General features: G+C 45.6%; 1 protein-coding gene across 1 annotated transcript in view; it reads left to right on the top strand.

Moving 5' to 3' along the window:
* fndc3ba (fibronectin type III domain containing 3Ba) overlaps positions 1-18166 on the top strand; it is a 341227-nt gene that overhangs the window by 226259 nt on the left and 96802 nt on the right. The window contains exons 8-14 of the mRNA XM_060834618.1: positions 1972-2129; positions 3153-3212; positions 6123-6261; positions 7553-7606; positions 8526-8650; positions 14043-14217; positions 16077-16163. Coding sequence (XP_060690601.1) covers positions 1972-2129; positions 3153-3212; positions 6123-6261; positions 7553-7606; positions 8526-8650; positions 14043-14217; positions 16077-16163 — 798 coding nt within the window. The remainder of the gene's footprint in view (positions 1-1971; positions 2130-3152; positions 3213-6122; positions 6262-7552; positions 7607-8525; positions 8651-14042; positions 14218-16076; positions 16164-18166) is intronic.

The following is an 18166-nucleotide window of genomic DNA, read 5'->3' as shown; positions in this document are numbered from 1 at the left end:
CTCCTTTTCCTTAACCAAGCCTTCAATTCTTTAATCATCCAGCATTCCCTATACCTACCAGCCTTTCCTTTCACCCTAACAGGAATATACTTTCTCTGGATTCTTGTTGTCTCATTTCTGAAGGGTTCCCATTTTTCAGCTGTCCCTTTACCTGCGAACATCTGCCCCCAATCAGCTTTTGAAAGTTCTTGCCTAATACCGTCAAAATTGGCCTTTCTCCAATTTAGAACTTCAACTTTTAGATCTGGTCTATCCTTTTCCGTCACTATTTTAAAACTAATAGAATTATGGTTGCTGGCCTCAAAGTGCTCCCCCACTGCCACCTCAGTCACCTGCCCTGCCTTATTTCCCAAGAATAGGTCAAGTTTTGTACCTTCACTAGTAGGTACATCCACATACTGAATCAGAAAATTGACTTGTACACACTTAACAAATTCCCCTCCACTAACACTATGGCAGTCCCAGTCTCTGTTTGGAAAGCTAAAATCCCCTTCCATAACCACCCTATTATTCTTACAGATAGCTGAGATCTCCTTACAAGTTTGTTTCTCAATTTCCCTCTGACTATTGAGGGGTCTATAATACAATCCCAATAAGGTGATCATCCCTTTCCTGTTTCTTAATTTCACCCAAATAACTTCCCTGGATGTATTTCCAGGAATAGCCTCCCTAAGTACAGCTGTAATGCTATCCCTTATCAGAAATGCCACTCCTCCTCCTCTCTTGCCTCCCTTTCTATGCATCCTGTAGCATTTGTATCCTGGAACATTAAGCTGCCAATCCTGCCCATCTCTGAGCCATGTTTCTGTAATTGCTATGATATCCCAGACCCATGTTCCTAACCATGCCATGCCCTGAGTTCATCTGCCTTCCCTGTTAGGCCCATTGCATTGAAATAAATAGAGTTTAATTTATTAGTCCTACCATGTCCCTGCCTACCCTGACTGTTTGTCTCCCTTCTGTTCTCAACTGTACCCATCTCAGGTTGATCTCTTTACTCACTATTTCCCTGGGTCCCCCCCCCCACCCCCAACCTTACTAGTTTAAATCCTCCCAAGCAGTTCTAGCAAATTTCTCTGCCAGTATATTAGCCCCCTTCCAATTTAGATGCAATCTGTCCTCCTTGTACCCCAGAAGAGATTCCGATGATCCAAAAATGTGAATCCTTCTCCCATACACCAGCTCCTCAGCCATGCATTAATCTGTTCTATCCTCCTATTCCTACCCTCACTAGCTCGTAGCACACTGGGAGTAATCCTGATATTACTACCCTTGAGGACCTCCTTTTTAAATTCCTGCCTAACTCACTATGTTCTCCCTTCAGGTCCTGGTACTGTGCGGCAGCAGTACTAATCACTGTACCACCCCAATGGGACTGTGGGTCTGAAAGGGTTAATACTGAGTAGTTCATTAAGAACCGCCTACTCACAATGGAAATATCACATGGACTTTGGGCCAAATAGCCCAGGAACTTGAAGGAGAGTGACCAAACGTTCAGGGACCTCCTGAAAATCTCTACAACTCTGTCCATCATATCAATGTAATCTCTAGCTGATATGCAGTAAGCTATTAAATAAAAGCAAAAGACTGGAAATCTGAACTAAAAACAGAAGTCATGCAGAATCTCAGCAGGTCTAGCAGCATCTATGGAGGGAGAAAAACAGAGATAGAGTCTGTAGCCAAATATGAATCTTCAGAATTGAAACATGTGATAAGTCCCACGGGAATTTCTGGAAAGTATATTCAGAGAGTAGGGAAAATGTGAACTGTTGCAGCTTCAATGAAGTTTAGGGAAAGTGGAACATTGGATAGAAACATAGGAGTGAAAGGAATAGGAAGATAGGGTGAGGTAATGAGAGGCCAGAGGAGTTTCATGTGAATCATAACCTGTAGCATGGAACAAGTGGGCCAATTGGCCTGTTTTGAACTGAAGTGTGATGCATTTCAATGTCGATGTGTTTTCTTTGGTAGGTATCCAATGTCCAAGCCAGGGCAGCTCTACTCACCTGGGCTCCACCTACAGGCCTCACCAACGGGGACAAACAGACAAACGGCCTACCATACACCTGTAACTATGAAGTGGCCTCTTCAGATAAGGGCAAGGACGGGAAGTACAAGATTATTTATAGGTGAGAAACCCCAGCATTGAGAAAACTCGACACATTACTGCCTTCGAAAAGCAATCTCCATTTCAGGCATCAATGTCAATGCCAAAACGCTTCCAGGACAGGGGCAGCACAGGGTAAATTCAGAATAAAGCTAACCCTATACTGTCCCCATGAAATAGTCCCAGGACAGGGTCAGCACAGGGTTAGAAACAGATTAAATCTATAATGTCCCCATGGGCCATTCCAGAGCAGATAAGATGGGGTTCAAGAACTAGTTAACTGGATTCAAGTCAATGCACTGTGGTATTGCAATGGATCAGAGTGCATAGTGAAGACAGTGTTCAGCTGAGTTCTAATTAGTTTTGCTGACCATTCCTAGCTTGGCTTCTGTTCTCTGAAATTTTCCACAATGGGTCTCAGACTGTTAAGAAGTTGTAAATTTGCGACAGCTTCCTGCCCAGAACTTCCTCACTATCCTGGAGAATAACCGGGAACGTGATGAGTGGGTTAGTGCATTTAGTTTTCCTGTTGCCAACACCTTGGGTCTGTTGTCCGAGTGTCCCTCAGGTTCAGAAGGTAGACTGATGTAAGATGGGATCATGCTTCTTAGAGCCAAGACTATCGAGGGGAATGTGAAATTGATCATATCAAAGTCCATGAGGGGATTTGATGGAGTAAGCAAGGAGTAAGCGAATGCATCAGAAAGACGGTTGGTAACAGAGGATGTGGATTTATGGTGATTGACAGACGTGCCTGGGGTGGGAGTGGAACAGACATTGGGGGAATAGATTGTACACAATATATTGTTGAGATCTAGAACATGCAGCCTGAGAAGCAGTGGAAGCACATTCAATGAAAACTCTCCATTGGGAGTTAGCTAAACACTTGAAGGACAACCGGTTGCTAGGCAGTAGAGACAGGACCCAGGGGAGGGGACTCATTGGTCAGTGTTTCCCAAGTAGAACATGCAATGGGCTGAATGACCTCATCGCTTGATGTACGTTTCTCTTTCGATTGTAATCAGTTGGATTGCTCTGTTTTCAGTGGAGAAGATTTAGAATGCAGCCTGACTGATTTACAGCCAACAACAGATTATCACATCAGGTAAGCCTGTTTACACAGTCAACTCAATTGAGTGGCCACTTGCTAGCCCAGGATTTGCATATTGTCAAAAAGAGAGATGTGTTACAAACAATTTTCCCTGGTACTCACTACAAAAGTAAGAATGTCAAATTTCAATTCACCTCAACAGCTTCCACAATAGGAGACACGCACACAAATTGGTCGGCAGGTTGACTGTTAGCAGTGGTTCTGTAACCGGGCACACTGATTGGTCGGCTGGTTGACTGTAAGCAGTGGTTCTGTAACCGGGCACACTGATTGGTCGATAGGTTGACTGTTAGCAGTGATTCTGTAACTGGGCACACTGATTGGTCGATAGGTTGACTGTAAGCAGTGGTTCTGTAACCGGGCACACTGATTGGTCTGTAGGTTGACTGTTAGCAGTGGTTCTGTAACTGGGCACACTGATTGGTCGGTAGGTTGACTGTTAGCAATGGTTCTGTAAACGGGCACACTGATTGGTCTGTAGATTGACTGTTAGCAGTGGTTCTGTAAACGGGCACACTGATTGGTCTGTAGATTGACTGTTAGCAGTGGTTCTGTAACTGGGCACACTGATTGGTCTGTAGGTTGACTGTTAGCAATGGTTCTGTAACTGGGCACACTGATTGGTCTGTAGGTTGACTGTTAGCAGTGGTTCTGTAACTGGGCACACTGATTGGTCTGTAGGTTGACTGTTAGCAGTGGTTCTGTAACTGGGCACACTGATTGGTCTGTAGGTTGACTGTTAGCAATGGTTCTGTAACTGGGCACACTGATTGGTCTGTAGGTTGACTGTTAGCAGTGGTTCTGTAACTGGGCACACTGATTGGTCTGTAGGTTGACTGTTAGCAGTGGTTCTGTAACGGGGCACACTGATTGGTCTGTAGGTTGACTGTTAGCAGTGGTTCTGTAACGGGGCACACTGATTGGTCTGTAGGTTGACTGTTAGCAGTGGTTCTGTAACCGGGCACACTGATTGGTCTGTAGGTTGACTGTTAGCAGTGGTTCTGTAACCGGGCACACTGATTGGTCTGTAGGTTGACTGTTAGCAGTGGTTCTGTAACCGGGCACACTGATTGGTCTGTAGATTGACTGTTAGCAGTGGTTCTGTAACTAGGCACACTGATTGGTCTGTAGGTTGACTGTAAGCAGTGGTTCTGTAACCGGGCACACTGATTGGTCGGTAGGTTGACTGTTAGCAGTGGTTCTGTAACCGGGCACACTGATTGGTCTGTAGGTTGACTGTTAGCAGTGGTTCTGTAAACGGGCACACTGGTCTGTAGATTGACTGTTAGCAGTGGTTCTGTAACTAGGCACACTGATTGGTCTGTAGGTTGACTGTTAGCAATGGTTCTGTAACTGGGCAGACTGATTGGTCGATAGGTTGACTGTTAGCAATGGTTCTGTAACTGGGCACACTGATTGGTCTGTAGGTTGACTGTTAGCAGTGGTTCTGTAACTAGGCACACTGATTGGTCTGTAGGTTGACTGTAAGCAGTGGTTCTGTAACCGGGCACACTGATTGGTCGGTAGGTTGACTGTAAGCAGTGGTTCTGTAACCGGGCACACTGATTGGTCTGTAGGTTGACTGTTAGCTTGCCTGGCCTGCTGTGCTTTGACCAGCAACACATTTGCAGTTTTGACTGTTAGCTGTGGTTCTGTAAATGGGCAACACCTGGTGGTCAATCCTGAGAGCTATTTTAATGTAGTTTAAGATTGTCAGCTGAGTTTATAAAATATTTCTTTTATGCATGCTGCAAGTGTCATCTGTACAGATGCAGACTTTTGCCCGAAACAAAGTTCTCCTGCTCCTCGGATGCTGCCTGACCTGTTGTGCTTTTCCAGCACCACACTCTCGACTCTGATCTCCGGCAAATGCAGTCCTCACTTTCTCCTACACATACACAGGGGCCCATGCCCTGCAAACTACAGTATATATTCAAGCTCTTACACTTTACCTGGGAGTTTGGTTCCCAGTTGCTTTTCCCTGGGCAACACCTCAATCAGTAAGTGTCACCTTTTAGCCTTGGGATGTTTTTCTTTGTCTTTTCATGGGATGGAGGTGTTGAAGGTGAGTCCAGCCTTTGTTTCTTGTCCTTCGTTGCCCATGATCGACATCAGGAGGCAGTTAGAGTCACCCCCCTTGATGTGGGTCTGGAGTCACGTGTGTAGACCAGACCAGTTAAGGATGGCAGATGTCCATCGCTAAAGAACATTAGTGAATCAGATGGGTTTTTACAATGACTCATGATAGTTGCCACGCCATAAATACTAGGGCTAGCCTTCAATTCTAGATTTTAATTACCGAATTTAACTTCCTCCAGCTCGCGTGATGGGGTTTGAAGACAGATCCCCAGAGCTTTACACTCAGGATCACAAGTGGTTTTATCACTGCACCACCATCATGGGCTGAATGGACTTTAACTGCCCGGTTACAGAAGGAGAACATTCAGCCTGTTCGATTTGATCCGGCTCTTGATAAGAGAGGTTTAACAACTCCCACTCCACCCACTGCCCTCAAACGCATTTGCACTGGGGCTCAGGACTTGCTTTCCCTTTAGATTCTCTCTCCTGAAAGTCTTAAGCGAATCTTCTTGCACCTCACACTCAGGCAGAACATTCCGGATTCAAGCCACTCAGTTGACGAAAAGGTCACTTCTCATGTTGCCTCAGACTTCCTCAGCTAATCTTTTTAATTGGAACCCCTTGAGAGATCCTTTGTTCCATTAACGGCACCATATAAATGTGCCAGATGTGGGGAGATAAAGGAAACTGTGCCAACTGAGAATTTATCTTCCGAATTCCCCTCGACCTGACCCTTACCCCAAATGGCTACAAGACAGGCTTCTCTCGGCCAGTGGTTTTCTGCCCTGCACCTTACCATGCAACCTGTCACCTTTGCCTTGCCAGAGTTTCCACAATCTATAACTCGGTGAAAGGGTCGTATTCTGAGCCAGTCAGTTTCACCACTCAGAGCTGTGCACCAGACACACCATCACCACCGAAACTCACCCATCGGACGAAAAGCACACTGACCATCCAGTGGAAGGTAAGAGGTGAAGCTCTGAGCAAAAGGGCCATCGGGAGTGAAAGCAGGCACTGAGATGAGTCTGAGATTGATACAGGGATGTGGGGAATAGTGGGATTAGTCTGTGATTGATACAGGGGCATTGGGAATATGGGGAATAGTGGGATTAGTCTGTGATTGATACAGGGGCATTGGGAATGTGGGGAATAGTGGGATTAGTCTGTGATTGATACAGGGGCATTGGGAATGTGATGAGCAGCGGGATTAGTTTGTGATTGATGTAGGGACATTGGGAATGAGGGGAGCAGTGGGATTAGTTTGTGATTGATACAGGGACATTGGGAATGTGGGGAGCAGTGAGATTAATTTGTGATTGATACAGGGACATTGGGAATGAGGGGGGCACTGGGATCAGTTTGTGATTAATACAGGGACATTGGGAATGTGGGGAGCAGTGGGATTAGTTTGTGATTGTTACAGGGACATTGGGAATGAGGGGAGCAGTGGGATTAGTTTGTGATTGATACAGGGACATCGGGAATGTGGGGAGCAGTGGGATTAGTTTGTGATTGATACAGGGGCATTGGGAATGTGATGAGCAGCGGGATTAGTTTGTGATTGATACAGGGACATTGGGAATGTGGGGAGCAGTGGGAATAGTTTGAGAATGATACAGGGACATCGGGAATGAGGGGGGCAGTGGGATTAGTTTGTGATTGAAACAGAGACATTGGGAATGTGGGAGCAGTGGGATTAGTTTTTGATTGATACAGGGACATTGGGAATGTGGGAGCAGTGGGATTAGTTTGTGATTGATACAGGGACATTGGGAATGTGGGAGCAGTGGGATTAGTTTGTGATTGATACGGGGACATTGGGAATGTGGGGAGCAGTGGGATTAGTTTGTGATTGATACAGGGACATTGGGAATGAGGGGAATAGTTTGTGATTGATACAGGGACATTGGGAATGAGGGGAACAGTGGGATTAGTTTGTGATTGATACAGGGACATTGGGAATGAGGGGAGCAGTGGGATTAGTTTGTGATTGTTTAAGGGCTATTGGGAATGAGGGGAGCAGTGGGATTAGTTTGTGATTGTTACAGGGACATTGGGAATGTGGGGAGTAGTGGGATTAGTTTGTGATTGATACTGGAACATCAGGAATGATTGGGCATTGATCCAGGGATTTTGCGGAATGAGGGGAGTGGTTTCTTTCTCTCTCTCTATCCTGTCAACTTGCACAGGTGTAAGACAAGATTTAACACTAATCGATTGTAAATCTCATCTTTTGTGTTTTAATTGTCTCTCAGGCACCTGTGGACAATGGATCAAAGATCACCAGCTACCTTCTCGAGTGGGATGAGGTTTGTAATAGTGTATTGGTCAAACTGCCGGGGCAGTGCAACTTCATTTCTCAAGGTTTCCTGTCGAAATCCAGAATGCCTTTTATCGAGAAATTGTATTGAAGTAGAAACGTGCTCAAGCAAGAAACATTGCTCGACTTAATAAATCCGCTCATAATCTCAGCAATCGATATCTTATTGGGGATTAAATTGCTGAATAAACTGTGCCTTTGGGATCGGAGGATCAGCGCTGTTCTTCCATTCCCTGAGAGGGTCAGATGTTTCTTTTTGTGTGACAAAACGATTGTTCACGATTCTCCTTCAATCAAGACAGTAGGTACTTTTCAGCAGACAGGGCTGGAGGTGTTGTCTGTTTGTGTGGATCCATGGCACAGTCACTCAGCCGTGCAGACACCTGACACAGAGTCAATCCTCACTGCTATTTCTTCATCACTGAGTAAACCACATGACTAGGGTTTGAAACAGTTCATTCTCAGGATGTGGGTGACGTTGGCTTGGCCAGGATTTGTTGCCCCTCCCTAGTTATCTTTGAGAAGGTGATGGTGAGCTGCCTTGTTGTATTCCATGTAGGGGGACATACAATTCCGTTAGGGAAGAAGCTCAGTGACATTGAAGGAACAGTGATATATTTCCAAGTCAGGATAGTGGCTGGCTTAGAGAGATGGCATTCCCATGTATCTGCTGCCCTCATCCTTCTAGATGGTAAACTTCATTGATATGAAAGGTGCTGTCAAAGGGAGCTTGGTGAGTTGCTGCGATGTATCTTGTCAGTGGTACATACTGCCCCACCATGCTTCAATGAGGGAAGGGAGTGAATATTGAGTAGGGTGGAAATTGCCCCTATCCATCTCGGACATTTGGGAGGCATGATCTGTCGGACTATTGATCTTAACGGTTTCTCTCCCTTCCTTGTGCTTAGGGGAAACGGAATAACAGATTTCGGGAGTGTTACTTTGGTAACCAGCGGCATTACAAACTAACCAAACTCTTACCAGCCATTGGTTACACCTTTCGGTTAGCAGCATGCAACGATATCGGCACCAGGTAAGTGAAATGGATGGGGCATTCTTGTGGCAAGCCATTTTCCTCCAGTTTTACCGCTGGGGCTAGTTGTGGAATCTTGCGGTGTACCATTAGAGTCACCAGGTGTAACCAGTCCCATGGCTAAGGCAGCCATAGGAACATGGCAACTTGTTCTTGGATCGAGTGACACTGTTGATTCGGGTAATTGTTGCTCCCGGGGTGGGGGGGGGTGGGTGGGTTGCTTGAGAAGGTGGTGTTCCTTTGGCTGTAGGACAATGCACTGAGCGGGTCAGCGAGTTAGAAATTAGATTATAAATCAACGCAAGTCTCAAATTAGCTCAGCTCAGATTAGGATGGCAGGCTACTTTGCTCAGAGGGTGGTGTGGCCGAACCAGTCGGGTTTTTGTGACAATCCGATGACAGCTTTGTCATCATTTTCTCTCAACCCAATCCACAGGCAGAACTAGGAGCTTCAGTAAAACAGGGCCACCCATCATAGCAACAGGAAATTCAGCAGAAACATCTGTATCCCGAGTGCAGTGGGAAAGTGGATCTCGCTAACCCAGGAATGCTTCAGATAAATTCGACAGACACAGTTTAGGCAAGGCTGGATAAACCTAGGCAGGGCAAGGGCACAGAGGATAGAGTGAGAGGAACAAGTGAAGAGTGTGCAGAGTCAGAGAGATGTACAGCACGGAAACACACCCTATGATTCAAATCGTCCTTGCCGACCAGATATCCTAACCTAATCTAGTCCCATTTGCCAGCACTTGATCCGTATCCCTCCAAACCCTTCTTATTCATAAACCCATTCAGATGTCTTTTAAATGTTGCAATTGTACCAGCCTCCACCACTTCTTCTGGCAGCTCATTCCATACACGCAACCACCCTCTGTGTGAAAAAGTTGCCCCATTGGTCCCTTTTAAATCTTCCCCCTCTCACCCTAGACTTATGTCCTCTAGTTCTGGACTCCACCACCCTGGGAACAGACCTTGTCTATTTACCCTAACCATGCCCATTGTGATTTTATAAACCTCAGCCTCCGATTTCAAGGAGGCTCGTGTGAAGCAGAAAACACCAGCTTGGATCACTTGGGCTGAATGGTCTGTTTGTGTGCGGTAAGTTTATTATAAGTCACTGAACACTGATGAATGAATGGACATCTAAATCCATGTGGACCCAAGTTTTTTATAAGTTCTATTCTGTGAAGGTTAGAGGCATAATCCTAGTGATATCTTAGTCTAGCTGCTAAACATAGAACATAGAACATAGAAGGATACAGCGCAGTACAGGCCCATCGGCCCTCGATGTTGCGCCGACCGAATCCTACCTAACCTATACTAGCCCAATAACTTCCAAATGCCTATCCAATGCCCACTTAAATGACCATAAAGAAGGAGAGTTCACCACTGATACGGGCAGGGCATTCCATGAACTCACAACCCGCTGTGTGAAGAATCTACCCCTAACATCTGTCCTATACCTACCACCCCTTAATTTAAAGCTATGTCCCCTAGTAACACCTGACTCCATTAGCGGTAAAAGGTTCTTAGTATCTACCCTATCTAAACCCCTAATCATCTTATACACTTCTATCAGATCTCCCCTAAACCTTCTCTTCTCCAATGAGAACAGCCCCAAGTGCCTCAGCCTTTCCTCATAAGATTTTCCTACCATTCCAGGCAACATCCTGGTAAACCTCCTCTGCACTCGTTCTAAAGCTTCCACATCCTTCCTATAGTATGGCGACCAAAACTGCACACAATACTCCAGATGAGGCCTCACCAGAGTCTTATACAACTGCAACATGACCTCAGGACTCCGGAACTCAATTCCTCTGCCAATAAAGCCCAGTACACCATATGCCTTCCTCACAGCACTATTTACCTGGGTGGCAACTTTCAGAGATCTGTGTACATAGACACCAAGATCCCTCTGCTCATCCACACTACCAAGTAGCCTACCATTAGCCCAGTAATCCATCATCTTGTTATTCCTACCAAAGTGAACGACTTCGCACTTAGCTACATTGAATTCCATTTGCCACATTTCCGCCCAGCTCTGCAACTTATCTATATCCCGCTGTAACCTACCACTTCCTTCCTCACTATCCACAACTCCACCGACTTTTGTGTCATCCGCAAACTTGCTTACCCAGCTTTCAAGTCCTTCCTCTAGATCATTTATAAAGATAACAAAAAGCAATGGTCCCAAAACAGATCCTTGTGGTACACCGCTAGTAACTGCGCTCCAAGATGAACATAATCCATCAACTACTACCCTCTGTCTCCTTCCAGCCAGCCAATTCCTAATCCAAACCTCTAATGTATCCTCAATGCCATACCTCCGTAGTTTTAGCATTAGCCTACCATGGGGAACCTTATCGAACGCCTTACTAAAATCCATATACACAACATCTACTGCTTTACCCTCATCCACTTCCTTAGTCACCTTCTCAAAGAACTCAATAAGGTTTGTGAGGCACGACCTGCCCTTCACAAAACCATGCTGGCTATCCCTGATCACGTTATTCCTACCCAGATGTTCATAAATCTTATCCCTTACCATTCTCTCTAAGACTTTGCCCACCACTGAAGTCAGACTCACTGGCCTATAGTTACTAGGGCTATCCCTACTCCCTTTCTTGAACAATGGGACCACATTCGCTATCCTCCAGTCCTCTGGTACTGTTCCCGTAGACAATGACGACATAAAAATCCAGGCCAATGGCTCTGCTATCTCCTCCCTAGCTTCCCATAGGATCCTGGGGTAAATGCCATCAGGCCCAGGAGACTTATCTATATTCATCCTTTCCAATATTCCCAAAACCTCTTCCCTGCATATTTCCAGGGCATCCATTCTAATTATTTGTGATTCCATATTCACATCAGCAACAGTGTCCTGTTCCTGAGTGAATACTGATGAAAAGTACTGATTTAATGTCTCTCCAATCTCCTCCGCCTCCACACACAACTTCCCACTACTATCCTTGACTGGACCGATACCTACCCTAGTCATCCTTTTATTCTTGACATACCTATAGAAAGCCTTTGGGTTCTCCCTAATCCTACCAGCTAAAGACTTTTCATGTCCCCTTCTCGCTTCTCTTAGCTCCCTCTTTAGCTCCTTCCTGGCTACCTTATAACTCTCAATCGCCCCTACTGAACCTTCACGCCTCATCTTTACATATGCCGCCTTCTTCCCTTTCACAAGGGACTCCAATTCCTTACTAAACCACGGCTGCCTCACAAGGCCCTTTACACCATGCCTGACTGGTACATACCTATCGAGGACACGCAGTAGCTGCTCCTTGAACAATCCCCACCTCTCATTAGTGTTCTTCTCTTGAAGCCTGTTTTTCCAATCCACACATCCTAAGTCATGCCTCACTGCATCATAATTTCCCTGCCCCCAGCTATAGCTCTTGCCCTGCGGCGCACGATTATCCCTCTCCATCACTAATGTAAAAGTCACCGAGTTGTGGTCACTGTCCCCGAAGTGCTCACCTACCTCCAAGTTTAACACCTGGCCTGGTTCATTACCTAGAACCAAATCCAATATAGTCTCCCCTCTTGTTGGCCTGTCGACATATTGTGTCAGGAAACCCTCCTGCACACATTGTACAAACACCGACCCATCTAATGAACTCGAGCTATAGCTCTCCCAGTCAATATCTGGGAAGTTAAAGTCCCCCATAACAACCACCCTGCTACCTTCACTCTTTTCCTGAATCATCCTCGCAATATTATCCTCTACTTCTCTAGGACTATTAGGAGGCCTGTAGAAAACACCTAACAGGGTGACCTCACCTTTCCTATTTCTAACCTCAGCCCAAACTACCTCAGATGGCAAGTCCTCTTCCATCATCCATTCCACTGCTGTGATACTGTCTTTGACAAGTAATGCCACGCCTCCCCCTTTTTTACCCCCATGTCTGATCCTACTAAAACATTTGAACCCTGGAACGTGCAACAGCCATTCTTGTCCCTGTTCTACCCACGTCTCTGTAATGGCCACAACATCGAAGTCCCAGGTACCAACCCACGCTGCAAGTTCACCTACCTTATTCCTTATCAGGCCTATGGAAATCAAACAGCACACACAAGCAAGTAAGAAGTTATTGATAGATAGAATCCCTACAGTGTGGAAATAGGCTGTTTGGCCCAACAAGTCCACATCGACTCTCCGAAGAGTAACCCAACCAGACCCATTCCCCAAACCTATTACTGCTAACTAATGCACCTAACCTACACATTCCTGAACACTCTGGGCAATTTAGCATGGTCAATTCACCCTAACTGGCAGATCTGTGGACTGTGGAAGGAAATCAGAGCACCCGGAGGAAACCCCATGCAGACACGGAGAATATGCACACTCCACACAGACAGTTGCCCGAGGCTGGAATTGAACTGTGAGGCAGCTAACCACTGTGTAGCCCCAAAGTCCTCATTAGTTGGGCATGACTTTCCCAGACTAATTTGTTTTGGCTGTGCTTCGTTAACCTTTGCTTTTAACACAAATGCCGAGGGTTTTCTGGACCTGGTTTGGCAGAATTCACAGGATGAACATAACACAGTCAAGACATGCTCACTCACCATTTCCTTCTCTAAGGACGTGGGCCAATGGGATTGATTTTACCACCACTGTACGGACATCTGAAACTCAGATGAGAATTCCACAAACACTCTCTCTCTCTCTCTCTCTCTCTCTCTCTCTCTCTCTCTCTCTCTCTCACACACACACACACACACACACACACACACACACACACACACACACACACACACACACACACTGCAGTTGCCTTGAGGTAATAACTAATGTTATGCGTTTGCCCACTCCCACACCTGCTGTTATTTGAATGTTCACTTATTATCCCTAACCCTTTGCTCTCCTCACTGTTGGTATCCTGATGACCAAATGTTACAATTATTTATTCTGTTTTCTTTTGTCTCACTTCTGTCTTCTTGCATCTCTTTCTGTATTTTTATATTCTTCTCATCCTCATTGTCTCCCTATAATACTCTTATCTTCCTGTCCGGCTTTTCTGCCTCTAACACATTCTTACCATCTCCCTTTCTCTTTCTCTCCTTCACTCTCCATATATTTTATCTGTCTGGTCCAATTTCTCTCTCTTTATCATGCTATCTCCCCATCTCTTGCTCATCCTCTTTTGTCTTCCTCTCTCCCTGTCTTTCCTCTACCTCCCCATTCCCTCCTTCCTTCTCACCCTATCTTTCTTTATCTCTCACCCTCTGTCTTTGTCCTCATTTCTCTCCACCTTTCTCCCTTCTCACTCTCTTGTTATCACTCACTCCTTCCTTTCTCTCATTTTTCCCCCTTCTTTGTCTCTCTGTCTCTCTCTTTACCCCACGCATTTGATCTCCCCCATCCTCTATTTGCTGCTTACAGTGGCTTCAGCCAGGAAGTGGTCTGTTACACCGCGGGGAACGTGCCACAGCCTCCTGCAGCCCCTCGGTTGGTGCGTGCAGGGGTCACATGGGTGACGTTACAGTGGAACCGTCCAGATGGTTCGTCAGCAGAGGAGCACATCACCTACACGCTGGAGATGGAGGAAGAGAGCTCGGTAAGTGACTGCCTGGAGCTCAACACTAACCCAGAGAACAGCAAAACAGGAGCAGTATGAGGCCACTCAGCCCCTCTAGCCTTTTCAACCAGCCAGTAAGATCATTGCTGATTTTGTACTCAACTCCATTGGTCCTTTAAACCTTACCCAATAGATATATCTCAATTGCAGTTGACTTGGTCATTCAGTTGACAGCGAGACTCAACAAACCAACTTCCAGAGGGAGAGAGTTTAAGCTACTCACTATCCGTGTTGTGAAGAAATGCTTCCTGAGATTGTCCCTGAACCACCTTTGAAGGATTCACTCCCTCATTGTATACTCCAATGCACAGCCCCTCCATGCTACCCCCAATATATACAGTGCACCAGGGCAAATACTTTCTCTCTATCTACCTGATTGAACACTTTGGTTATTTTTCAACATCTCAAGCTGGAGCATGTCTAAGACCAGAGTTTGAAACCTTGCCTCATGAATTAACCCCTTGAGCCTCAGTCAGCAGTCACCCATTTGGATGGAGATGAAGCTTTGAAATTCTCTGTTTCTCTACTTTCTTGTTGAATAGATTTAAGCCTGGGTTAGATAGATTTTTAGTTTCTTGGGGAATTGAGCAGGTGGGAAAGTGGAGATGAAGTCTAAATCAATCTTGATCATATTGAATGTCAGTGCAACCTTAAATAGGCCACATCATCCACCCCTGTTCCAATTTCTTAGTTGCTTGTCTTATGAACTTGTATGAGTAGGTTCCAAGTCTTGGTATCTGATCTTGGAAAAAAGATGTGAATACCTCTTAACAAAGTCTTGCACTATTCATGAGCTGATGCTCACATAACAACTATCCAAACTCACTCCTCATTCTCTGATCTCATTAAGGCACTCCCACTCCTGATCCTGCAACACGTCAAATCCTCATTATTGTTTTGCAATCAATCCACATCCCCATGCTTCGATTCGATTCCCTACAGTTTGAAAGCAGTCCCATTGATCCAAAAAGTCCACGCCGACCCTCCGAAGAGTAACCCACCCAGGCCCATCCCCCTACCCCTACCCTATATTTACCCCTGACTAACGCACCTAACACTTTGGGCAATTTAGCTTGGCCAATTCACCTAACCTGCATATCTTTGGACTTTGGGAGGAAACCGGAGGAAACCCACGCAGACACAGGGAGAATGCACAAACTCCACACAGTCGGTTGCCCAAGGTGGGAATTGAATTCGGGTCCCTGGCGCTGTGAGGCAGCAGTGCTAACCACTGATCCAACCCATTTTTTTTCATTGTTTGAGTGAAGATACCTCTCTGTCTCTGTCATCTCCTCTGGGATCTCTGACTGCTCTCTAATTCTGGTTTGCAGATCCCCAGTGAAAACATCTCAATCATTCGTGTCTATGCATTCAGCTACCTGAGCCCTGTGCCCTGTAATTCCCTCCCTAAACCTCTCCATGTCTGTCTTCTCCATGAGTCTGACATTTTTCATCACCTATCCTAATTTTACCTCTTGTGGTTCAATCACAGATTTTGTTTGATTAAACAATAGGTTGTTTTACTAAATTAAGCTAGTGCAAGGAAAAAAAAGACATGTTTAATCAAAATGTTTCATCCTGCACTCTTGTCAGTCATCATCCCGTGGTGCAATCTTCATGGCAACAATCTCCAATGATCAGAGTCCAGTTGCTAACCAATCAGCATGCTATGTTCATACACTATAAAGATACTTGCATTGGTATTGTTAAAAATTATCCTGATGAGTGCAAGATGGAAAGCTTTGACTAAGTGTACATTATTTCAACAATATTCAAGTTCTGTGTTACTGAACCTCTATTAAATTAAATAAAAATGCAAATTATTGCTGTTGTTACAGACTGGTGGCTTTGAATCGATGTATACGGGTGAGGAAGTGACCAGCACTGTGAAGTCTCTTACGAGAAGCACACAATACAAGTTCAGGGTGAGCTGCTTGTCTTATTGAGGTGAAGCCTTGCTTTCTAGGCCGGAGTTCCTTACTCCAAAAGTGAGCTGTGGTGGTTCAGTGTGTGTCAGTGCCACCTCAGTGCTAAAAGGTTGGATGTCAAAGCCACACTCCTGCAAGGTGAACCAAAACTACAGTTTGCAGTATTAATGCCTCAGTACTGACTCAAAAGTGAGGCCTTGCCTGCTTGGGGCGGGGTGGTGTGAAGGATCCCGTGTGCACAGTTTTGAAGAAGAACAGTGATGTTCCCACCATGTCCAGTCAAAAGTTTGTTCATCGTGTCCTTATCACATAGATGTTTGGGAATCTTGCTGTAAATGCAATTTGTAAGCCACATTTTTGTTTTTAATTCATTCATGGAATGAGGATGTCACTGGCTAGGCCAACATTTACTGTCCAGAGGGCAGCTCAGAGTCAACCATATTGCTGTGGGTCTGGAGTCACATGTAGGCCGGACCAGGTAAGGGTGGCAGTTTCCTTCCCTTAAGAACATGAACGAAATGGGTTTTTTTTGTCTCAACAATCAACAACAGATTCCCTCTCATCATTAGACTCTTAATTCCAGAATTTAATTGAATTCAAATTCCACCATCTACTGTGGCAGGTCCCCAGAATGTTACCTGAGTCTCTGGATTAGTAGCTGAGCAATAATACCACTAAACCGTTGCTTCCCTGAATACATGGACTGCAGCAATTCACAAAAGTGATCATCACCACCTGTCAGGGGCAATTAGGGATGTATGACATCAAAAACATTCTGTAAATAATCCACAGTAAGGGATCTACAGCACAAAACATACTTCATTGGCAGTGGAGTAGATTGGGTCTTCCCTCAGTTCTCTCTCCATCCGTCAGCATTTCCTGATTTTCCATCGTGCGTCTGAGATGAACGAAGCTAGCTAAAATCATCTCTGAAATATCTTTTTTAAAAAGCCTCCTTGGTTTCCCATGCTGATCTCTGCACCTCTTCACGAGTGACCTAATCAAGGCAGTCAAGCTGGTAAATTGTTTATTTTTTAAAAAGTCATATCCATTTGTGGCTAGACCAACATTGATTTCCCATCCTTGTAGCTCTGGAGAAGGTGGTGGTGAGCTGCACTCTTGAACCTGTGTGCTGTATGTAGACAGATCAACAATGTTTTTGGGAGGGAATTCCAGGATTTTGACCCAGCGAAACTGAAGGAATGGGAATATGCTTCCATGTCAGGATGGTGATTCATTTGAAGGGGAACATGCCAGTGGTGGTGCTCCGAAGGTGCTATCTAAGATGCCTTGGTGATTTTGTGCACTGTATCCTGTAGATGGTACCTGCTGCTGCAACTGTGCATCAGTGGCGGAGGGAGTGAATGCTTGCGGGTGGGGTATGCTCTGCAAGCCTAGGGGCCCAGTGAGCATTTTCCCTGCAGCAGTTACTGCCTCCTGGTGTCGCTACTGAGCACAAAAACTGGCAGCCTCGGATTGGCCAGGAGCTCACAATAAGCGAGACTTCCACTCGCGAGGTCATGATTTCTGGGGAACGCTGTCTGGTGGCCTCCCTGCTCCCTGATGGAGGTGTGGTTCAAAAGAGGCAACAGCTATTGTGTCAGCAGGCAAGACCCCCAACATCTCAACAAGTTACTGTCCCTCAAACAAAAACAGAAATTGTTGGGAAAATTCAGCAGGTCTGACAGCATCTGTGGAGAGAAAGCTGAGTTAATGTTTCAAATCCAGTGACCCTTCCTCCGAACTGATTGTAGGTGGAGAAAGGTTGGTGTACAGAGAAACCTCGATTATCCGAATGAGATGGGCAGACACCATTTCTTTCGGATAATTGATTATTCGGTTAATTAATTTCCTCTGGGGCTCGGAGTTTTCTGTGAGGTCACCTTCCCATTCAGGAGACTAGGCAAAAGCACTCAGCGGGGGAGCCCCCACCTCCTGCCCCCCAACACCGTCAACCCCACCCCACGCCCAAACCGCTTCTTCCTCCCAATCCCAGCAAC

The sequence above is a fragment of the Hemiscyllium ocellatum genome, chromosome 13 (assembly GCF_020745735.1).
Source record: "Hemiscyllium ocellatum isolate sHemOce1 chromosome 13, sHemOce1.pat.X.cur, whole genome shotgun sequence".
NCBI classification, from domain to species: Eukaryota; Metazoa; Chordata; class Chondrichthyes; order Orectolobiformes; family Hemiscylliidae; genus Hemiscyllium; species Hemiscyllium ocellatum.
The sequence above is the reverse complement of the archived record's forward strand: the minus strand, read 5'-3'. Positions and strand labels throughout refer to the sequence as shown.